This window comes from Neovison vison, chromosome 13, assembly GCF_020171115.1.
Source record: "Neovison vison isolate M4711 chromosome 13, ASM_NN_V1, whole genome shotgun sequence".
Taxonomy (NCBI): domain Eukaryota; kingdom Metazoa; phylum Chordata; class Mammalia; order Carnivora; family Mustelidae; genus Neogale; species Neogale vison.
In genome coordinates this window covers 16,522,831-16,546,719 of record NC_058103.1, presented here as the reverse complement: position 1 = coordinate 16,546,719, position 23,889 = coordinate 16,522,831, and the positions used below count along the sequence as shown (strand labels likewise).

The 23,889-nt window shown below is 51.5% G+C and overlaps 1 protein-coding gene across 1 annotated transcript; it reads left to right on the top strand.

Moving 5' to 3' along the window:
* The first annotated feature begins 30 nt into the window (after positions 1-30).
* Positions 31-22,735, top strand: TGFB3 (transforming growth factor beta 3). Its single transcript, XM_044230114.1, has 7 exons — positions 31-1,412; positions 9,494-9,657; positions 9,944-10,073; positions 16,201-16,308; positions 18,069-18,240; positions 20,444-20,597; positions 21,476-22,735. Exons 1-7 carry the CDS (start codon positions 1,067-1,069, stop codon positions 21,632-21,634), a joined length of 1,233 nt encoding a protein of 410 aa, XP_044086049.1. The 5' UTR covers positions 31-1,066; the 3' UTR covers positions 21,635-22,735.
* Positions 22,736-23,889: the final 1,154 nt, after the last annotated feature.

Genomic DNA, 23,889 nt, shown 5'->3' with positions numbered 1-23,889 from the left:
GGGAGAAGCAGCAGGGAGAGGAAGGGAGGGAAGCAGAAAGCCAAGGCCAAGGGAATGAGAAGGAGAGGGGAGAGATAGGCGAAGAAGCCAGAGAAAGAAGGAATAACAGCTTTCCGGAGCAGGCGTGCAGGGAACTGGCTGCTATTTTCTTTTCCTTTTCCTTTTTATTTTTTTAAAGAGAAGCAGGGAACAGAAGCAATGGCCGAGGGAGAAGACAAGCCGAGGTGCTGGTGACACTGGGCGTCCAAGTGGATTATTGGGGCTGCTCTCCAGGGGCCTGTCCTCCCTGCCTTCCAATTGCACATACCCCCACTTCCCAGCCAATGAAGACGAGAGGCAGCATGAACAAAGTCATTTAGAAAGCCCCCGAGGAAGTGTAAACAAAAGAGAAAGCATGAATGGTGTGCCCGAGAGACAAGTGTGTCCTGCAGTGTGTCCTGCGCTGCCCCCACCTTTACTGGGGCCAGCCCAGCCCAGCCCTGCCTCTCCCCACCTACTCACTGGCGATCTGACTTTTTTTTAAGAATTTTTTTTCCCCTTTTCTTTTCCCTTCTCTTTTCTTATCCTCCTTCAGGGCAAGGCGAGGATTTTGATTTTGGGACCCAGCCATGGTCCTCCTGCTCCTTCTCTAAAATACCCACTTTCTCCCCATCGCCAAGCGGCATTTGGCAATATCAGATATCCGCTCTATTTATTTTTACCTAAGGAAAAACTCCAGCTCCCTTCCCACTCCCAGCTGCCTTGCCACCCCTCCCAGCCCTCTGCTTGCCCTCCACCTGGCCTGCCGGGAGTCAGAGCCCCGCAGAACCTGTTTAGACACATGGAGAAGAAACCCAGAGCTCCAAGGCACACAGTCGGCTTCTTCGCGCTCAGGGTTGCCAGCGCTTCCTGGAAGTCCTGAAGCTCTCGCAGTGCAGTGAGTTCATGCACCTTCTTGCCAAGCCTCAGTCTTCGGGATCTAGGGAGGCCGCCTGGTTTTCCTCCCTCCTTCTGCACGACTGCTGGGGTCTCCTCCTCGCTGGGCCTTGCAGCCCCCCCGGCCGCTCCCTCCAGCTTGAGCAGGAAGATGCACTTGCAGAGGGCTCTGGTGGTCCTGGCCCTGCTGAACTTGGCCACGGTCAGCCTCTCTCTGTCCACTTGCACCACCTTGGACTTTGGCCACATCAAGAAGAAGAGGGTGGAAGCCATTAGGGGACAGATCTTGAGCAAACTCAGACTCACCAGTCCCCCTGAGCCATCGGTGATGACCCACGTCCCCTACCAGGTCCTGGCCCTTTACAACAGCACTCGGGAGCTGCTGGAGGAGATGCAGGGGGAGAGGGAGGACAGCTGCACTCAGGAAAACACCGAGTCGGAGTACTATGCCAAAGAAATCCATAAATTCGACATGATCCAGGGGCTGGCGGAGCACAGTAAGTCCAAATTCTCGCTGGGGTGTCTGCTCTGGAGGGTCTGAACTGGAGTAGGGAATCCCACGGAGTGGGGGGGCCCGAGTGCTGGCCTCTGAGCAGGGTGGGGGGGTGCCCAAGGTTCACTCACACCAAGGCTCAGGAGGTGTGATGCACAGTTGGGGCTGGGTGGGTGGGTGGGTGGGGAGGGAGACAGAGCCACTCTGGTAAGAGCAGGGGGCTTTTGGGAGGCCGGGAGCCCTGGGGTTGAGTGGCTTGTTGAACTGCCATCACATCCTGAACTGGTTTGACTTTGGAATTACATTGTGCTGTCCCTTTAACCTCTGTGCTCTGGCACGTGTGAGGGGCTAGGTAACTGAGCAGACGGGTGCCCGGGAGGCCAGGGCCGAATCTCTTGAAAGCCCTTCTGGCTCCACGTGTCTGGACACCTGGGTCTTTCCCCTGTTTTCACAACTCCTTGTGACACGTCTGTGGTTTAATCTTTCTTGTTCTTTGGAAGAAGGGGATACCTGCCCCAGATTCATGTCTGTCAAGCTTTTCGAGGCCCGGGCAAGGCACAGCCTCTTGCTGTCCAGGCCCCTTGGTCTGTGCCACACACGTGACCCACGTGAGCCGTGAGCATGGTCACACCTCTGTTCACACGTACATGTGCTTTCGGGCTTTGTACAGTAGACAGATTCCTGGGATCAAAATGGGCGGCTTCCAGGCCTGCGGACACGGGGAAAGCAGGGTTGTGGCTCTGGACGTGTCGATGATTGCTGGCCGCCCTTCTGTGTCTGCGTGTCACGGGAAGAGTGGGTGGGAGGTGTGGCTGTGGGTGCAGAGAGGACATGTGTCTGGGAGTGTGTCTTCCCAAGAGCTTCCCGTCTGTGCCGAGAAGCTGGGAGGCTCCTGGGTGAGACGTCCGTGTGTGTGTTTGTACACGTGTGGAAGTCATGTGTGTTTGCTGAACGGACATTTAAAAAACCTCAATATGAGAGAGAGAGAGAGAGAGAAGAGAGAGAGATTTGGCAGATGTTGAGAAACTGACAGCCCAAGAAGGAGGAATGTGAACCAGGACAGGCCAGGGACTCTGGGAACAGCTCTGTTTGCTTTTCCTACCAGCAGGTGTCCTCGCCACCCTGACTCCACGGCTCCCTCTTCTTCCCGGGCTCACCTGGCAGTGGGAGTAGGGGTGGGAGAGTGGGAGGGAGGAGGCAGGGTGAGAGGGGTCAGCTGGGGGTGGGGGGGACAGCAGGGGTTGAAAAGAACCTGGCTGAAGAGGAGGGAGAGGGTAGGTGGCCGGTGGGTGGAGCAGCTCTCGCTGAAGGGGCAAAAGGCCCTTTTGGGAGCCGGCCCAGGCCAGATCCAGGAGCCTGTGGTTCCTGGCGAGGGGTTCCCACTCCCTTTTCCTGTGGCTGCCTGGAGCGCCTTGCCTTAGGATGTGGCTACCATGTGGGGCGGAAGCCTGAGTACAAGGCAGAATGAGTAGAGGCTCCCTCCCCAGTGTCCTCCAGGTGGGGCTGGCTAAGGGTCTGCCAGGGGTCTGCAGTTCCCAGAGGCACCGGGATGGCTGAAACCCGCCCCCCGGCCAGCTCCTGGCAACTGCCAAGTCAGGACGCAGTAGCCATGGATAGGGACAGCTGAGGCCTGCAGGAGAGGTCTGAAGAGAGCTCAGGGTGAGGGAGAAGGGCTCAGAGCTCAGTGATCCAGGCCAGGAGGTGGAGTCTCAGGGAGGAGGGACTCTGAGTCACAAGGGCCCCATCCAGCCTGAAATCCCGAGCCCAGAATGAATGGGCCAGATACAGGCAAGGGCATACAGGTGCCAGTGGACACGGATTTTGTGCAGCAGCTCAGGGCACATAGAGGGGGCAGCCCTGCGGAAAGCCAGGACAAGGGCACACGGATGCCGGGCAGCTCATCCGGCAGCACCAGGACCTTGCAGCTGGGGCAGGCAGGGGTCGGTCGCCCTCGGGCCACAGAGCCTGGTCAGTCTGGGGGTAGATCTGGCCCAAGGATCCAGATGCTGTGTAAGATCTTGGGGAGGAGCTAGGGCCGTGAGGACACGGGTGATGCCGGGGAGGCTTGCAGGTGCACACAGGAAGCAGGCCCAGACTCTGCAGCTGCTGGAGGTGACACAGGGGCTGAGCAGACGTGGCTTGGGCCCGCCCTGCAGCTGGTCAGGTGCCGGGCCAGCCCTGGAGAGGCAGATGCAGAAGACACGCTAATTAAAAAGAGGCAGTGGGCAGATGCCGAGCTGGAGCAGAAAGCCATCCTCAGAGGCTTAGCGTAAGGGAAGCCTGTCCGGAGCTCGTGAGGGTTGGCCTGTGGCGGCACTGGCTCTGCGGCAGGACACTGGCAGGGTCTGGGTGCCAGAGCTTCTGGGGAAGTGCTGAGATCGAGTTCCCTTCCACATTTCGTCATTGCCCACGCACTCCTGTACACAGTGGACAGGCACTTAGAGAGGAGTGACAGCAGGGAGATGGGGGAGCCTGGAGAGCAAATGTGGTAAGGAGTAATTTCCGGGGGAGGGGGCAGGAAAAAGGGCACCAAGATGAGCAAAGAGGAGAGGGCCCATCTTCTGGCAGATAGGGACCCCAATTCTCTAACTTACAGATGAGGAAACATGCAGTTAAGTAATTTGGCTCTAAGAGCATGGACTCTAACCTAGACGCTCTGCCTACAGAATGCATATCGTTAGGCACCAATGCCGGTGTGTAAATAAACATTGCAGGTCCCACCTTTAACCTTAAAGCTTCAATACGACCTTGACTTACAATATGAATAAATCACATATTGGACCAAAGCGATGGTTGGGGGAGGGCGGGTAGGAGCTGTTAATAACCCCGGGGCAGATCGCGCGGGGCCAACTGGGCGTGTTCTGTCTTAGCTCTGCCTGTTGTTACGGCCAGGAGATTCATACCACCACAGATGTTCTCCCAAATTCAACAAAAGGTTTTCTTTATCTAAGGAAAAGCCTCAAGCTGGTTAAACAGCCACACCAGGTGGCAGTGGATTGGTCACCTCTCTGAGCCCAGTTTTCTCATCTGTGAAGTCAGAGATAATCTTCAAACACTCTTGCAGCTGAAACAATTTTGTGTCTGTATCTGGGACGATTCAACAGTCTCTGCGCGGAAGGCAAGCCTCTGTAAATCCTTTTATCATTCACCGGGAGTTGGCCATAGAGAGGTTCTCTCTGACATCCACGATGGAGAAAGACGCAGCCTTCTCCCTTCCTTTGTCATCCTTGTTATCAAGATATCACCAGGGTGGGTGTCATTGTAACTCCTGGCCTGTAATTATCCGTGGCTGGCGGGAGACTCTTGTTTTCATCCAAGGCTGGCGTGAAGACAGCCAGCAAACCCAGAGATCCTGAGCAAAGAGAAAATTTGCTATGTTGGCCTTTTTTTTCCTGGATGCTAATTTAGATTGGGTTCATTCTGAAAATTAAAAGACCTTTCGTATCCTGAGAACTCATTGGTTCTCAGTGCCAATGCTCTCGGCACACTAGGTCAGGGTTTCTCTAAGAACGGTCCAGGGGCTCTGTGTGAGTAGGAAATATGTAAATTCCCAGGCCCAACCTCACCCTTCCAGAATTAGAATCTGTGGGCGAGGTCCTGGGAAGTCTGTATTTCCAAAAAGCACCCACTGCTTCTTAAGCCCCCTGAAGCTTACAACACAGTGTACTCGGGCGAAACCTTTTCTTCATTTTCTTCATTTTCTGGGCCCTCTCCTCTTTGCTCATCTTGGTGCCCTTTTTCCTGCCCCCTCCCCCGGAAATTACTCCTTACCACATTTGCTCTCCAGGCTCCCCCATCTCCCTGCTGTCACTCCTCTCTAAGTGCCTGTCCACTGTGTACAGGAGTGCGTGGGCAATGACGAAAAGGAATGAAGAAATGAAGAAAAAGAAAAGGTTGGAGCCTGCCAACCCAAGTGTCCACAGAGATGAGGCAGCTGAAGCAAAGGATCCAGAGAAAAGCCTCAGCACCAGCACCATGACAAAGCACAAAGGGCCCTTGGCCTTGGGGTCAAGGAGAGCACAGGGTGTGTGGGAGGCTGATGGGGGTTGAGGGGAGCCGGAAGCACCCACGCCCTGGGTCAGAGAAAGCACCCACTGCTCAGTTCCTGCCGATTTCTGCATTTAGGAATGTGGGTCCAGCTTCACCAGACCTCGCCGTTTGCCAGAAGTGCTGAAAATCTGGCTCTTTTTGTCAAATTTCCCACCTTTTACCCTGGGCTTAAAATATCGATGGGCTTCTAATTCAAAAAATTTTTTAAATGATGCATTGGCCAAACTGTGTGTCTAACACTTCTGAAAGGTCAACCTATTTAAAGGTTAAATCACTGAAGCGTGGTTTTTCAAACTTCCAGAGCATCTGGAAGCCATGGTACCCTTTGCAGAGCACTGTAAACTGTGGTTCTCAACCCTGGCTGCCCATTAGAATCATCTGAAGACCTTTACAAAGAGAAGAAAGATAGGGGAAAAAAACAACAACAAGCAGCTCTGGACCCACCCACTCCGAGGTAGTCACGGGTTTGTAAGGGTCTGCAGGTGATTCTAAGGGGCAGGGGGTGAGAAGCAGCGCCTGGCTCGTGTCTGTGGGCCGCCACTGGGAGCAGCAGGGACCAGGCAGAGAGGACGGATAGACGCAAAGGCACATCCAGGAGTCCCAGTGTCTGAAAACATTTTCAGAGGCATGGTCGAAACAGTTAGCCTTTCCACATTTTTTCATGAAGACTCTACAGGAATATCCTTTGCTTATTTTTCTCTCCTGTAGCAAAAAAGAGAAATTCGTCTCCATATATATATTTATATATCTATATCTATATAGAGATGGCTTTTTTTTTTTTTTTTTTTTGCGTAGTGGAAAAAGTTGGTCCTAATGTAATTTTCAGGGTGGCCCCTCTAGCGTCCTGAAGATGCAAGGCCTACCCACAGAACTGAGCGGGAATGGGCTGTTGCTTGGGCCCAAGTTGGTACTCTAGGCCCACTCCACGGAAGCTTTCTCTTTTTTTGGTGAAACTGTGCCTCCACTAGAGGATCTCTTAGGGCTCCCCACAACTTCCAGAGGCCCCACTTTAAGAAGAGAGGGGTGGTCAGATGACCTGGCTGGGTTCAAATACTACCTCTGCCGCAACCCGCTGGTTGCGTAATCTTGGGAAGGTCACTCACTTTTCTCCTTTGTAAAATGGTCAGTTTGACTTAATGCTCATTCTCCTCAAGGACTGTTAGAGGGCCAGGTGAGTTGGGAAGAGGTCTGTGCAGTGTAAGGTGGTGTTACTACAGTTTGTTTATTTATAATCTCAATCCACAAATGATTTAAAATACCATCATTATTCTGGGGATTTAAATGCCAAAAAGGTTATATTTACATGTTTTTCTCTCTCCTAGGCAGTTCCCTTGTAATCACTAATGATTTCCAGCTTTCCTTGCTGGTGTCAATTTGCTTGCATCAACTAATTAATGAGTGGGTCTGGCAAGATCCGTCTGAACATTGGTATCTTTGTCTGTAGAGGGTTTCCCTAGATGACCCTAATGTCCCTTCGAACTCTGCTAGAAATCCCAGGTCCCGGTGACTTAAAAGAAAAGAAAAGAAAAAGAAATAACACTTCCCAGGGAGCCTAGGTGGCTCAGTCGATTGAGCACCTGACCCTTGGTTTTGACTCCGGCTGTGATTTCAGGGGCATGAGATCGAGCCCCACATCGGGCTCTGTGCTCAGCACAGAGTCTGCTTGGGATTCTCTCCCCCTCTCTCTCCTTCTGCTCCTCCCTGCACTTATGCATGTGTGCGCTCTCTCTCTCTCAAATAAATAAGTAAACAAAATCTTTAAAAAAAAAAGAGAGAGAGAGAGAGAGATCCTCCCCACCTCCTTCTTGAAATCTCCTTGAAGTTCCCAGCAAGAGGAGTCCATCTGAGGGACTGAGATTGATTGACTGATTGATGGTTTGGGAGTCACAAAGGAGGGATGGTTACATACAAGAGTGTCCCCAAGAAGTCTTAGCTCCTTGCTGTCCTGGCCTCCTGCGTCCTGGTCCCGCTCTGACTCTGCTTATGGGCACGTGCCCTTTTCTGTTTCATTTTCCTTCCCATAGCAACATGGACACACTCCGCTCCCTCTTTCAGCAGTTACCGCCTCGATGACAGCTCCTTCAAGAACCGAGTGTGTCAGTGCGCGACAGGGTTGCCAGTCCACGAGCTTGTCCGTGTCCAGAGGCTTCCAAACTGGCAAGCTGAACAATTAAATTGCTATCACTGATGCCTCTTTCTGGTTCTCTCTGACACGGTTTAGGGAGTAGTTGACAGTATTTGTTTTCTCGAAGGCAGTTATTAATCAGGGTTCGTTAGGCGGCATTCACACATTTGTTTTCCTAACATCTGTTCCATTAATTTTCTAAGAACCAGTGTCAGGCCCACCAGATGGCAATTTCCAGAAACACTCACTCATCCTTTCCTAAAGATCAGTAGCACACTTGCTTGTTTCCAGGCCTCTGATCCTTCCCTCCTTGTCCGTGACTTCCTACACCACCCCTCGGGCTGATGATGAGCTCATTCCAGCCACGTCCATTATGTGTGGAATCTGGGTCTCCGAGCTTGAATTTCAGGTTCTGGCTATTGTTACCATTCATGTAGAAAGTTTTCCTCTGGGTGTTAGTGCTGCTCCGACCTTGAGGTTGTAACGCACACAGGAGAGAAAGACAGAATCTTTTTTTTTTTTTTAAGGATTTTATTTATTTATTTGACAGAGAGAGAGACGGATCACAAGTAGGCAGAGAAGCAGGCAGAGAGAGAGAGAGGGGGAAGCAGTCTCCCCACTGAGCAGAGATCCCGACACGGGGCTCCATCCCCGGACCCTAAAATCAAGACCTGAGCCGAAGGCCGAGGTTTAACCCACTGAGCCACCCAGGTGCCCCAGGATCTTTCTTTTCTCTTTGTCTGGTGCTGAGGTATGGGAAAGAGCATCTGCTGCCCTGTATCTTGTGGACAGGGACGAAGCAGCCAACAGTGTGGCAGAGGCTGGCATACCACATGATGTCAAGGACAGAAACCCTTAGAAAGGAGCCAGAGCGGATGGCCTAGCTCCGTCTGAAGATATGTCCGTGGGTCTGCCCGGCTTGAGATGTGGGCCCTCTGCCATACTGATGCTGCCTCAGTGGGTCTAAAACACGGTGTTAATTATGTCACGGCGCGGCTCTAACACTTTCCATGGCTCCCACTGCTGGTGGGGTAAAATCCAGCCTCTTGGTCTGACATTTCAGCCTCCCTGTGGGCAGAGCGCAGTTGGCTGTCCTGACCTTGTTTTGGGGCCTCACCTGGCTGCTTCAGGTCGCCTTACACACGGGCACCTCCTCCCTTCCCCGCTTTGTTTCCAGCAGTCCTTCCAAGGAAAATCCCTTCCTCTCCATCCTCTAACCCTTTCCTCCTGCAGGACCCAGATCGAAGGGTGCCTCCTCGCCTCAGTTGCTCCCTGCTGTCTCCCTCCTCGGATCCTTTTGCAGCAACTCCTGGGCTTCTCCAAAGGCCCTCAGCACTTTCCTGCTGGTCCTGTTATGTGGGTCTTTGTATTAGTATCTTCCCCCGGATCTGAATCTCCTTGAAGGCAGGGGCGCGTCTCTTCATTTTTGCTTCCAAGTGTCAGCACTGGCTTGGTGCACAGTGTGTGCTCAAGCCATATGTGATGAATGAATGAATGCCTGAAGGGAAGAATGCAGGAATGGGTCAACCAGCGGTGAGATGTTTGAACTACTCAGGGCATTTGCTGCGACCTTTTGAGAATCCGTGTTTTCTAAAAGCAGGAAAGCAGGCCGGAGAGCCTGTCAGAGCTAGGATATCGAGGTAATGGGAGGAGGGGTGATTGCCCCTGAATGACCAGTCATTGGTGCCATGTCCTGGGGTTCCCAGGTCTCCCTGCTCCTGGCTTAGGCCTGTGTGTGATTCCAGGGCCACTAGATCTTCCTTCTGTCCCCACCTTTAGGCCTGAGCCCTTGAGCCTCTAGGGAGGTCATGGGTGGGACCTGGGCCACCTGGCCAGTGTCCCTGGGCAGGACATTGGCTCCTATGCATCTCGCTCACACTGTCCCTCTCCCCGCTTGCTTGATCTCCTAGATGAGCTGGCCGTCTGCCCCAAAGGAATCACCTCCAAGGTTTTCCGCTTCAACGTGTCCTCAGTGGAGAAAAATGGAACCAACCTGTTCCGAGCAGAATTCCGGGTCTTGCGGGTGCCCAACCCCAGCTCCAAGCGCAGTGAGCAGAGGATCGAGCTCTTCCAGGTGAGCCCCTCCCAGAGCAGAAGCCCCATAGACAGGAGAGCAGCGTCTCTACCATTCTGGGCCTTCCCTCTGCTAGAGTTCAGCAGACCTGGCTGTGAACCCTGCCTTCTTGGACTCCTTGCATCTGTGTCTGTCCTGGAGAGGACGAAGCATTAACTAAGGGACTTGGGGAGTCTTCCAGAATTTTTAGCTTCCTGTTGCTGCCCTCGCCTGAGCTCCTGCACTGTGACCTAGGCTGCCGTCCTTGTCCTGGCCTGGGGTACTTACGCCTCTCTCTGCCCTCTAGATTCTCCGGCCCGACGAGCACATTGCCAAACAGCGCTACATCGGCGGCAAGAATCTGCCCACGCGGGGCACCGCCGAGTGGCTGTCTTTTGACGTCACCGACACAGTGCGTGAGTGGCTTCTGCGAAGAGGTAGGTTGGCTCTTAGTCTGAGTGTTTTGGAGGGAACCGCGGGACCCTTGGTTGTTCCTGAAACAGAAGGAACAGGACAAAACCAGAGGAGCCCCAGATCTGGGTTCAAGCTGTAGCTTTGTCCCCGGCTCTCTGTGCCCTTCGTTCATTCACTCAACCCGTGTTTATGCACTGGGGGGGATGCAGCCGTGAACATGACCAGGGAGGTCCGTCTCCCATGGGGCCGTTGTTCCGATAGGAGAGACACACAGTAACCAAGAAACCAAGAAAACACACTGAGGAGTAGGAACGTCGGTGATGAATACCATGAAAGAGAGAAAGGGGACAGTGTGGCCGTGACGGGTGGGATCCGGCAGGCGGTGCTCAGGGAGGCTCTCTGTGAGCGGGAATGTGTGCCCCGAGGGATGAGGAGGGCCGGCGTGTGAAGGTGAGAATAAGGATGTGCTGGGCAGAGGAGGTGGGGAGGTGTGGCCCCCAGGTGGCAGCCGTGTGGTTTGATCTGACCGCAGCACGCAGGCTGACACCGCTGGAATGGAGTGAGCTGGGGGCCAGAGGTAGCTGGGGCCATATGACTTAGGACCTGCAGAGCCATGGTCAGTTTTGAGGACTTAGTCCCTGTGTAATGAGAAGCCTTGGAGTATCATAAGCAGGGCTGGGATGTGTAGTGAGGTGATTTGGTTTAGACCCCTCTGCGGGCACCTGGGGCCTCAGTTGGTGGAGTATCTGTCTGCCTTCAGCTCAAGTCATGATTCTAGCGTCCTGGGACCGAGCCCCATGTTGGGCTCCCTGCTCAGCAGGGAGTCTGCTTTGCCCTCTCCCTCTGCTCCTCCCTTCTGCCCCCACTCACACTCTCTTGTGTGCTCTTCCTCTCTCAAATAAATAAAATCATTGAAAGAAAAGAAAAGACCCCTCTGCTTGCATGAAGTCAAAGGAAGGAGAGAGAAAACCCGCTAGGGGGCATCGCAGCAGCCCAGAGGAGTGCAGCTGGGGCTTCAGCGAGAACGGTAGCTGTGGGCGTGGAGATGCTTGGGGTCTGTTGTCCATTTTGGAGGTCTGGCCCATACAAAGGGCTGGTTAGGTAAGGGGTATGAGGGCTAGGATGGCCTCGGAGGCTGTGGATGGAACCCCCTGGTGGTAATACTTACTGACACAGGGAAGACTGAGAGAAGAGTAGGTTTGGGGCCCGGTTCTGTTAGCGCCAACTAAGTTTGGAAGGCTTGGTGGTTATCCAAGGGGAGCTGTACAATATGCATATCAAATGTCACATGTCCCAAATATCTCAACCACTTGCTGTATTTCCTCACCTGGAACATCAGGTCATGGTTCCTTCCCTGTACTCACAGAGCCGTTTTAAGGATCAAATGGACTAGAGAGAGCTCCATGGTTTTTTATCCTATTACACAAGAGGAGTCTTTGATTAGGTCAGATAAGGAAACTGAGGCCCTGAGAGGTTAAGTGGCTTAGCCAGGGTCATCCAGCCTAGATCAGGACTGGAGTCTCCCGACTGGCAGTCATGGTGTCTCGTAATATCACGTCTGCTGTTTCTCCCCTTCTTTACTTGGGGACACTGCCCGAGGACTGATGCTCAGTGCCGGGGGGTGTCTGTGGCGGGCGGGCCCATCTGTTCCTTTTTCCCGTCTTGTCCGGAGTTTTCTTCTGTCATCAGCTGCTGTGGGGGCACAGTCCACCCACAGGCCGATGTCCAGAGTCCCTGGAGACGGTCAGCCCTTTCTTGTCATTGACATTTTAGGAAACTTGTCTTGGTGTTTGGGGGCTAAAGCACTAAGTCTTGACCTACATGATATTTTAAATTTAAGAAACAGTCAACAGTTTCTGTTCTTCAAGTCAGGAGATGTCACATAAAACCTGGACTTCTGGATGTTCTAGAAAAATGAGAAGATTTCCTAGTGACGGTCCACAGGAGATGAGTCGTGGCCACCTCTTAAAATGGGGCGGGCATCCTTCTTATCTCCATAGGCCATTCAGTCCCTGCTGTCCCCCAAGAACGAGACTGGCAGTCCCCATTGAGCATGATCTGCTGGCTCATTTTCTTCACTTATATAACCTGTCCGGGCTCTGCAGGCCTCTGAGTGGGCAAGTACTCATCGAAGGGGCATTGCTTGCTGCTGAGCCGGCTGATCATGGGCTGGAGGTCCTGCCTCAACTCCAGGGATACCCGGGAATTCTGTCCCATCTCCCCTACTGAGCGCAAAGGCAAGAGCCTGGGAGCACCCACAGAACGGGGATCTGCTTGCTGTCGGCAGCACAGTTGGGAAGTCTGACTCAGACGGCACTCCACCTAGAGCCCGACATGGCTGCAGAAAGGGGAAACTGGGGAAATTAATCTCTTAGCTTCCCTGTCTGATTTTGATCAGCTCCACCTGGATTTCTTTGAAGCCCTGGGCACTTGAAGGAGCTCTTATTTTCCCAGCTGCAGAGCTCAATGCAACGTTTGCGCTGAGAATGATTTCCATCTTCCTTGAGACATCAAAAAGATAATTTCGTAATAAAACCTGTGAGTCCCCCACCCACCATCCCTACCGCTGCCAATTCTGAGGTTTGTTCTTCATTGGAACCTTCAGTTCCCATTTAGGCAGATGCTTCCCGCCCCTCAAACAGGGGAATCACACGCAGACCTTGACTTACGCAGAGCTCGTGAGACTCCTCAGAGTTCGTGGCCCCGAACAAGGCAGCAGGTGGACTCCAAACGGAGCAGTGGGTGGTGTGGACTGATGGGGGAAACTGATTCACATATCGGGTCTTGGATTCATTCAGCAAACACTTGGGAGCCTGCTGTGCACCAGTTTGCCAGTCTGCCTTCTGGGTCCCGGAGCTGGCTGGAGCCCCACGGAGAGTTAGGGGCCTGGGTCCTCATACCTTTGTGCTCCTTCTCCTTGGTAGGCACTTTCTCCCCCTGCGAAGCCAGACGTCCCCTAGCGACCGGGGGAGGGAACACAGCCAGCATCATAGCTCAGGTGAGGGGCGACACTGCGAAAACACAGGCATCTTCCCTGGTGATCTCTGTTGTCCCCTCTTTGTCCCTTCTTGTCTCTAACAATTAGGAGCGTGGCTTGGGCATCAGGTGTTTGAATCTTGGCTCTCCCACTTACTGACTGGGTGGGTACCTTGGGCAAGCCATTAAATTTCTCTTAGCCTCAGGGTCCTTATCTTTTAATGGGGATGGGTAATAATTGCTCCTGCTTTGTAGAATTATTATAAAGATGGAATGAGTTCCCGCACATACAGTCTTAAAGCAGTGCTCAATATGTAATGCTCAGTGAATGTTGGCGATTATTGCCGTCACTCTGAATCTTCTACCCAGACAGAGCCTGTTGGCCAAGCCAGGGGTCCATCTCTCACTACCACCTGTCCCCTAAGCCTTACTATCCCCAACACATCTGTCTGCACCTTGACTTTCTTCTTCTTCTTCTTCTTTAAAGATTTATTTATTTATTTTAGAGAGAGGGAGAGAGAGGGCCTGCTCAGGAGCACACACCGGGGAAGGGACAGAGAGAGAATATCGAAGCACACTCCTGCCAGGTGCAAAGCCCGCTGCAGGGGTCGATTTCATGACCCATGAGATCAGGGATCGGGACCTGAACTGAAACTAAGAGTCAGACTCAACTGACTGAGCCACCCAGGTGCCCCTGCACCTTGACTTTCTAACTCAGAATCATAGAACTTACTTACAGCTGGTCTCTCTCGGCCTACCTTGAGCCCTTCTCAGTAATAGAAATTGTACTCGGGGGACGCCTGGGTGGCGCAGTTGGTTGGACGACTGCCTCCGGCTCAGGGCGTGATCCTGGAGTCTCAGGATCGAGTCCCACATCAGGCTCCCAGCTCCATGGGGAGTCTGCTTCGCTCTCTGACCTTCTCCTCGCTCATGCTCTCTCTCACTGTCTCTCTCTCTCAAATAAATAAAATAAAATCTTTAAAAAAAAAAAAAAAAGAAATTGTACTCGGCCGCCCATCCCAGCTGCCCCTGCTCCTTCCTTCAGTGGCCTTCAGCCAGGAAGAAGACATTCCCATGGTTTCATGGGGGACTTCTTGTCTATTCACTTCTTGTTCTATTCACTTCTTGTTCTCTGGCTGGGCATCAGCTTCCTTGTGATAGTAGCCCCATGCCTCCCCGCCAGAGCGAACCTTCTGGAACCGAAGTCTTCAAGCTCACCAAGGGTCAACGTGTCCTAGAGGTTACCCTGGCTTAGAGGAGGACAGATAAGACTGGGTTCTGGAATTTATGAAGAGAGGATCCTGGCCTGCCTAATGGTGATCAGAACCCTGGGCTTGAGTCATTCTGTGCATGAGAGGGTGCTGAGCTGGCTTGGACTCTGGGGTTTTCCCAGATGAAATCTTATGACAGCAGATTTCAAGAGGACATCCACCCTTGGTCCCAAGGGTGGATGCTCCCACAGAACGGGGGTGGCCCAGGGCACAGTCAATGAGTCAGCTTGCTGAGATGCTGGTCCTGAAGAGGGGTCCATCCCCCATGACCTTTCCTACAGCACAACCTGCTGCTCCCTTTGGGTCGACAGAGCTTCCCTAGCTGACTCTGACCCACCAGAATTGATAGTATCCCAGACCCTTCCTGGTCTCCCTGCACAAAACTTCTGGATTCAGTTCAAATGTGTCTCCTCTTCTTCTTCTTTTTAAAGATTTTATTTATTTGACAGACAGAGCCCAACATGGGGCTCAATCCCAGGACCCTGAGATCATGACCTGAGCTGAAGGCAGAGGCTTAACCCACTGAGCCACCCAGGCACCCCCAAATGTGTCTCTTCTTATACCTCCTTTTCTCCCTGCACTTTGCTCAACCCATTTTACTAATTTCCTTGCTTCCCCCATTTTAGTACAACACAAACACCACTGGTGGAAGAAAGGGCCACAGCTGGCCTTCTTACACCAGAGAATCTGTCTGCAAACCCTGGCATCTCCGTATTTCCTCCCTTTGGTTTTCTCTGAGCTGTGTCATCTGGGCCCTTGGCCCTTGGCCACGTCCTTCGTCCAGTGCTCTGATTTCACAACAGTCTTCCTGAGCGGCTCGTTTCCCCAAAGCAAGCCATCCCTGTCTCCAGCTTCCCCAGGAACTGAACAGGGATTCCCAGGGAAGAAACTTCCAAGTAACTTTGACCTCATTCTGTCCTTACCCCTTAAGGAAAATACAGTCAAAATTAACTGTGATTTTCATCGTCTCTCCTCCGGAAACTTGCACTCCATTTACACCCACAGTCGTGGCCCTGGCAGAAAGGCTGCCATCCTCCCATTACACGGATTTGGCTATTTGTCTGCAGGTGATCTTGCCTCTAGCATTGCTTCCTAACTTCTCTAGTTCTATGGCTCAGACTCCGCCGGCTTCCGCCCAGCTGGAGGAATTTGTGGCCTTTTGCATCACTGCCTCTCTGCTCCGAATTTCCCGGTAAACCCCCTTCCCCGTTCTCTCCCGGTCCCCCGGCCCCTCAATTCGTCCTTCTGGAGCAGGTTGGCTTGTGCATCTCCTCTCCCAACAAACACCTAGAAGGGGTGATGGCTAGTTTTCTTCCTTCTTGTACCCTCTTTTTTTTTGTCCCCAAGTAGGCAGGTGACAGTCTTTTCCCCCAATATCATCCTTTGAACATAGAGGACCGTGAATATTCTCCTTCGGGATGCCTGGGTGGTGCAGCTGCTTAGGCGTCCGACTCTTGCTTTCAGCTCAGGTTGTGGTTTCAGGGTCCCGAGATCAAGCCCCTCTCTGGGCTCCAGGCTCAGCACAGAGTCTGCTTAAGATTCTCTCTCTCCCTCTCCTTCTGCCCCTACCCCCACTCACACACATGTGCCCATGCTGTCTCTCTCTCTCTCAAATAAATAAATAAGTCTTTCAAAAAAAAAGGAAAATTCTCCTTTATAATGCTCCTTAATTTATGCCTTTATTTGGTTGTTCATGACATAACAGAAACACCTGCAGTGTGGTGACACGTGTGGAGGTCCACTCCAGCTTTGGTGGCACCTGCTGGCTCCTGTGACCTTCAGTATCACTCGGCTCCTATGACTGCCTAAGGGAGCAGAGGGCCTGTCTAACCGTGTGTGGTGATGGGCACACTTCCCCATCATGTAAAGAATGTTCTCACTGATTCCGTGTCTTATTTTGCAGAGTCCAACTTGGGTCTGGAAATCAGCATTCACTGTCCATGTCACACCTTTCAGCCCAATGGAGACATCCTAGAAAACATTCACGAGGTGATGGAAATCAAATTCAAAGGTAACAAAATGGATGTGTCTAGTAGGTGGAGGGGGGATCGATGAGGCAGGGTAGAAGAGGAGACCCAACCAAGCCCCAAGAAAAACTACTGAACTCCGTCACAGAGATAGCCCAATATTTTATACTCAAGTATTTCAGCTTTGCTCCAGTGACTTTCTGATTATAGATAGAATATGTGAGTGTCTGGAAGACAGTGTAGTGTTGGGAAGAAGGGTGCAGTCAAAGCCAACCAGTCTGCCTCTCTGGGCTCAGTCAGTAACACAGAGATGAGAATACCTCTTCCACAGGGTCGTCACTCAAATTAAATGAGATAACCAATGTGAAACCCAGTGCCACAAACACTCAACAAATAGTAGGTGTCTTCCCCCCTCCCTAAAAGAGATGAACTGCGGTGACTGGGAATATGTGTCCTGACTCCTGAACTTTCTAAATGTCCCAGCGGCCACCTGATCCCCACCCAGGAGTCATCTTGGTTTGAATGATGGCTTTGGGCTCAGAGTAATCGTATGAAGATGGAAAAAGAGTTGACAGTCTTTTCAGGTTTTCCGGTTTTCCAGTCTGTTTCTGAGGCTCTCAATCTCTGGACAGTCTCTCGATCTCAGGGATTTTTCCCTTCCTTGAACAGTCCCATTTGGATAACTGAGGCACACCCAAAGCCAGGCTGTTCCTCGAGATCCAACGAACCACACCAGAGCCTGAGGTCAGAGGCTTGTCTGGGAAGAGATGTACCCTCTCTTGGCTGCCAGCCCTGGACAGTCTTCTTTACCCTTCATGGCCTTGATTTGAGGGCCCCCTGCCCTCCCCCCTTTTTTAAAGCCAAGCATTCGACATCCTAGTCACAGAACCTCAGGGCTCAGAAGACCTTTGGGGTCTAACCTATAGGCCAGGTCAGGATGAACCCCCCCCCCACTCTGTCTATAGTTACTTTGTTCATAAAGATGCTCAGAAAAGGGAATTTGAGATTCAAGCCTCCCATTTGTCTTCTGGTCCTAGTGCTCCTTCATGGGGTGCAAGTTCCTTCCGTCACTGTGTAAATTAAGCTCCTTGTGTTCCTGTCCCTGGTGGAGGGACAGCAGCCGGCAGCTGCCTGTCACGAAATAGATCTCCTTTTAGTTGAGACTCGCTCTAATTCAGTCCCCAGTCTTTTCTCTTCCAGATGAAAGAGGGTCACCACCACCACCCCGGCCCTGCAGAGTTTGTTTGCTAATCTGTGCGTCACATCCCTTGTAATCTCATCTGAGTGTTACAGTGGAAACACTTTGAAACTCCTAGAGCACGTGTCTGTTAACGGTTACGGTCTAGTGCCTCCAGCTCCCATCAAAGGGATCTTCAACCAAGACACCTTACGTTATAGGGAGGACTCAGGGGCTGTCTTGATCAATTCAGAGCATACGAGGGAACTCACACCCCAAGATTCTAAGTCTCAGAATCTACATGGACAACCGAAAGCAATGTGTTAGCTGCCCCTCACCCCCACCCCCATGGTACTTCATGGAAGCTTCTTGGGCCTGACATCACAGGAAGCATCTCGGAAGCCCTCTCTGCTCTCTGGACGGTTTACACAGAGGAGACATAAGGGGATCCGACTATGGGTGTCTTGTGAGTTCCTGTGAGGCCGGTTCCTCCACCTGGTCTCCTCCTTCCCCTTCCTGCAGCCCGACACGAGCAGGACACCTGGGTAGTGACGGGATAGAACAGGAGGCCAGCCTCCACTCTGCCTTCTTTAGACAGGAGATTGTCCTCCTCCTCCCCGTCCACAGGTGTCGACAGTGAGGACGATCACGGCCGTGGGGATCTCGGACGCCTCAAGAAGCAGAAGGACCACCACAACCCCCACCTCATCCTCATGATGATCCCCCCGCACCGGCTGGACAACCCGGGCCAGGGCGGGCAGAGGAAGAAGCGGGCCCTGGACACCAATTACTGCTTCCGGTGAGCTTGGGCCCACTCATGACCATGAACTCCTGAGGCAGCCTTTATTGTGTGCCCGTTGTGGTTCGGTCCCCACGCCCAAGCTGGGTCCTGGATGCTATTCACAAACCTCTCTAGGAAAGAAGATTGAAAACCTCTTCCCAACATCTTCCTGTTTTTCTGGGAGCCACAGGTTTTCCAACAGCCCAGCTCTTGGGGGACCTGGCTGAAGCCAATGGCCAGGAGAGTGTTGCTAAGATAGTTTGGATTGGGGAGACTTGGCCGAAGCCCCTCTGCCTCTTATGTTGTAAAGTACTCCTACCATGTGTTTTTGTGTGTGGGAAGGATGAATGCAGGACTTTCTTTTTTCTTTTTTTGGCTATTTAAATTCTAATTAGTTAGCGTATGGTGTCATATTGATTTCAGGAGTAGAATTTAGTGCTTCATCCCTTATATCCAACACCCCATGCTCAGCACCACAAGTGCCCTCCTTAATGGCCATCTCTCATCTAGCCTGTCCCCCCACTCCCCTCCCCTCCAGCAACCCTCAGTTTGTTCTCTATCGTGAAGAGTCTTTTATGGTTTTCTTCCTTCTCTCTTTTTTTCCTCCTTCTCCTACGTTCATGTTTTGATTCCTAAATTCCACATATGAGTAAAATCATGTATTTGTCTTTCTATGACTCATTTGGCTTAGCATAATACTCTCTAGCTCCATCCATGTCTTTGTAAATGGCAAGATTTCATTCTTTTGATGGCTGAGTAGTATTCCATTGTAGATATACACATGTCTTCTTTATCCATTCCTCAGTGGAGGGGCACTTGGGCTCTCTCCATAGTTTGGCTATTGTTGATAATGCTGCTGTAAACTTCAAGGTGCATATACCCCTTCGAATCTGTACTTCAGAAAAATACCTAATAGTGCAATTTCTGGGTCGTAGGGTAGCTCTAGTTTTAACTTTCTGAGGAACCTCCATACTGTTTTCCAGAGTGGCTGCACCAGTTGAATGCAAGGATTTCCATGAAAGGAGTGCTCAGTTCCTTGTGAACTGTCCAAGCATGCTCCTGGGTGAGGGGAAAGAGGGCAGTCTCCGTGTACCAGGGCATTTGGAGCTGGAGAAATTAACAAACTAATTCAGAAGTACTAGGAAGCCACTGTGAAGACAAAAAAAGAGTGAGCCCCTTCTCTTATTTAGTTTTCTTCCTCTTTTATGAGGGGATGATAAAGCACACCTAGCAATGACTAAAATGAAGAAAACGACCACATCCGTGAGAAGGTCTGAAGGATAGAGTGCTTTAAGAATCCGGAGAAAGTAGTTCATCTTTGGATGCAGGAAAGGCTTACGAAGGGTGCACAATGTGAGCCTCAGCAGATGAGTGAGGTTTGGGCATGTAGAGGCATAGGGGGAGGAAGGAAGGAACACAAATGGGTCAGTTTGGCTGGGGAGGAGGATGCCTGAATGGAGCTGGGGAGAATGAATTAGAACTTTAGATCTAAACCCATGTCTTATAAGGAGGGACTGAGTGAATGAGGGATGTTGAACTTGAAGGTGCAGTAGAGGCAATGTAGTTGGCCGCTAACCGTCTGAAGGCTGGCATGTAGTTTGCTCTGTGTGGCTCATAATCAGTTAGGAATGGGTGCTCTTGGCTGCAAGGAACAGTGGCCTAAACCACAAAGGATTTCTTGTTCACAAGTAGCCTGTAGCAGCAGGCTCAGGTTGGTCTGGCTGCCTAACTACACCGTTGGGAATAGAGGCTCTCTCTCTGCAGTCCGCCATGTTTCCTGTGTTAGCAGGCTAACGTATGTAAGCCACATGAGCTTAGAGTTCACGTCTCGCTGAGTGCTCCTTAGGAAGGTAACAATAAAACTAACCTCCACAAAGCTGAGCTGGCCAAGAACATGCAGTGCTTGGTTTTATGTGAAGCGATTTATGTCTCTGCTTTGATCTATGATGTAAAAGGAGGCAGGACCACCTTTGCCTTTTGTCCTCTTCCTCATGCCTTGTTTTTATCTGCCTATTATGACCTTGGGATCATGGTCTTCAGTACGGGAAGATGCTTTTATGGTATGTACTGCTCAATGCACTTGAACGTGGGATTCCATGGATTAGGGCCACCTCTTAGGATGACCAGGAAGGACTCCAGGTACAAATATGAGGGCCGTTGAAATTTTTGATATCGATTTCCTTTAGGTTGATGGTCTATAAATGTTTATTTGTTGTCGTAGCAATCTGGAGGAGAACTGCTGTGTGCGCCCACTCTACATTGACTTCCGACAAGATCTGGGCTGGAAATGGGTCCATGAACCTAAGGGCTACTACGCCAACTTCTGCTCAGGCCCTTGCCCCTACCTCCGCAGCGCGGACACAACCCACAGCACGGTACGGAGTGGGGCTATGCGATGTGGGGCTCTGGGCCGTGCCCGCTGGGCCACTCGTTCACACGAATGCGTGAGGACAGAATGTTGAATGAGCGAATGAAGATCCAGGGAGAGTAAAATCCCTTTGCTGAAGGTTCTGATCTTGGCATCCTGGGCTGACTCTATGCCACATTCTGCCCTTTAAAATTTCCTCCATGGTTTCAACCAGGATTTTTATTTGTTCTGTATAAACCTTTTTACTATTCTGGCAATGAATGCACTGTCCCAACACCGTATGTCAGAGACGCGCATGCACGGCTAGCAAGGGATGTTGGGGCAGAAAGGCTTCTACCACCAGTGAAAGGACTGGGAATTCCAGCCTCTTGGGATTTTGAAAGATCATGCAAAGAACAAAGAAGAAGCTTATAGGCAACAACGGGAAGGAAAAGGGAGAGAGAGGGAAATCAGGATTCTGACACTAGCTTGCCTTTCTTTCCCTCGAGGGGAATTGGAAATAGGGCAGTCCATTGGGAAGCATGGTTCCGGAGAGCTCACGGTTACTGCATCCTGTCTGGGGTCCCACACTCTGGGGCTTACTAAATGGCCCAAAGCAGCATTTAGTGAGATCGCTTCTCACCGGAGTAACCATTATAGCTAGCAAAACCAGAAGTGTCTCCTAACAGCTAAGAAAATTTCATGAGGCATTTCAAGTCACCCACTAGTTGTCATCGGCTTAGCCTGATAATGCTCAGCCCACACAGTATAGGTGTTCACCCACACCCAGACAGCATCCATGGCCAGTCTACAAGTGGCCGTCTCTGGAGAGGCCCCCAGAACGTTGTAGAGGGTTCCAGGCCTGTGGCTTGGCCTGCCGCCCTCTAAATGATGTGTCCTCCCCAGGTGCTGGGACTGTACAACACCCTGAACCCCGAAGCATCCGCCTCACCTTGCTGTGTGCCCCAGGACTTGGAGCCCCTGACCATCCTGTACTATGTCGGGAGGACCCCCAAGGTGGAACAGCTGTCTAACATGGTGGTCAAGTCCTGTAAGTGTAGCTGAGATCCTGCCTGCGACGGAGAGAGAGGACAGAGGACTGCCACCGCCTGACCGCCTGCTCCTCGGGAAACAAAAGCAACAGACCTCACCTAGAGGCCCGGAGCCCACAACCTTCGGCTCCGGGCGGATGGCCAAGACGGAAGTTCCCTTTCGGGACATTTCTCCTCCTTGCTGGCTCTGGGAATCACTGTGGTAAAGAAAGTGTGGGGTTGGTTAGGGGAAGGCCCAACTCTTCAGAATACACAGATTTTCTGTGACGTAGACGGAGGTGGTGGGGACAGAGGAAGAGGGATGGCAAGTCGACACGGGGACGCATCAGGCGACAATGGATCTGGGATACCCTAGGGAGGAGGAAGGGCAGAGAACAGCCGGGACAGGGCCAGGCCCGAAGACACTTCTGAGGTCAGATGGGCTCATTGCTGCCCCACATCTGCTCTAGGAAATGGGAATTACCTTATTCAAGGCAAGCATTTTTCTTCAGACAGGTGACCTAGACAAAGTCCCAGAATTGTATCTTGGGCTACCTGGGATTAAGGAGGAATGTGTTATTTTTGCAAATTGTCCTCTCAACATCAATCAGCAGCACCAAGGGTCAGTACAGGGAGAAAAATCCAGGGAATGGAGTTCCTGGACCGTCAACTCTGTGGGGCCATCTGGACTCAGAAGCAGAACTCAGAAGCAGAGGGTGGGAACGAACGTTCTCCTATCTGCCCTCTGGGTCCCTCCTCTCGCCTTCTTCCTCGATCGCATTTCCCCTCGGACATATGGCTAGACACCTTCCAGGGCAGGGCGCACATATTGGGATTTGGGGTCTGTGCAGTCTTGGGGCATTATGGGTTCCCTCCCCCCACCCCAGGCCCTGCGTGCATCTGGTGTTCCTGGAAGAAGGTGCTAGAATGGGTGACGCGTGCGGGGAGGTCACACACACGCCACACAATGACTTGGCCCCAGACACGTAGACTGAGGTATAAAGACAAATACAAATATTACTCTCAAAATCTTTGTATAAATAAATATTTTTGGGGACTCTTGGATCATTTCATCTTCTGGAAGATTGTCTCTAGAACAGTAAAAGCCTATCCTAAGGTGTTCAGTCTGACTGGATAAATATCCTTGATTGCTCTTTTCTTAATCCCATGTTCGTGTCTACTAACCTGAGGTAACTGGCACATGGGGCAGAGCGTCTCAATCGTGGAAAGCGTTGCTTAGTGTGCGCACCCTGGACGGTGGGATGCCGCACTACCTTTTGCCATCTGAGAAGACTGAACCGTCTGTGTTCCCTTCCTTCTTGTGGAGTTATTTTATTCTCAGACACACAGAGGCAGTGGCTCAGATTTGCAGAAAGTTGTATGAACGTGACCTACATTTAACTGGGCAAAAATCATTTGCGGTGAACCCTAGCCTGTGGAAATGTGTTTGTTTGTAGTTGTGCTATAAATTACAAACATCATCATTTTTGTAAATCTAATCTCACCCTTGAGGCAGTTGAGAATTACAGAAACTGTCTGTGGCAAACGGCTGAAGAAGATGAGGCTAATTCTGTTATCGGGGAAGCCTGCCAGGAACACCTCTGTCAGTGATTTGGGGATGGGAGAGGGCGAGGAAGTACAATCCCATAGTTCTCTTTTGCGGTCACAGATCCCAGAGCAATGCAGAATTCTACTGTGGTATTAATGTCCACCTGAAACAACTGTCTGCAATGCCGAGGAACCATCTAGCAACTCCCAAAAAAACATGTTCCTCTACTGAAATACCCTTACCGTTGGTGAAAAAGTCTATTTGAAGCTAAAATTTGCAGGTTGAAGGGTCTATGGGATATATTCTTGCCTGTGTGTGTGTGTGTGTGTGTGTGTGTGTGTGTAGATGTGTGTATCTTGCTCCTTCTGGAATTCTCCCAAATTGAATTCCTGAGTTTGGTCAAGACCTTCTTTCCTGCTTTGTCCATGCCCAGCCAATTCTAAGAGCTTCTCTCTCAGGAGTCATCCCCTGTGGCACCCATTTACTTCCACAGCGCTTGGGGGGCTGTGTCCCTGCCCTAAAATCATGGCTGCTGGGTCTGTGGTCCATCTTACCCAAGGGAGCTAGCGGGCCTAGAGAGGGGATGAAGCGTGGCCATGGCCATGGGCCATTGCTTTCCCAAGCTGCAGTCTTCTCACTCGTGGCAGTACTCTCGAGTTTCACTGGGCATGAGAAAGAAACACCCAAGTGTTTATCTGAACACAGTAATAAAATATAAAATGATTTAAAAAAAAACGTGC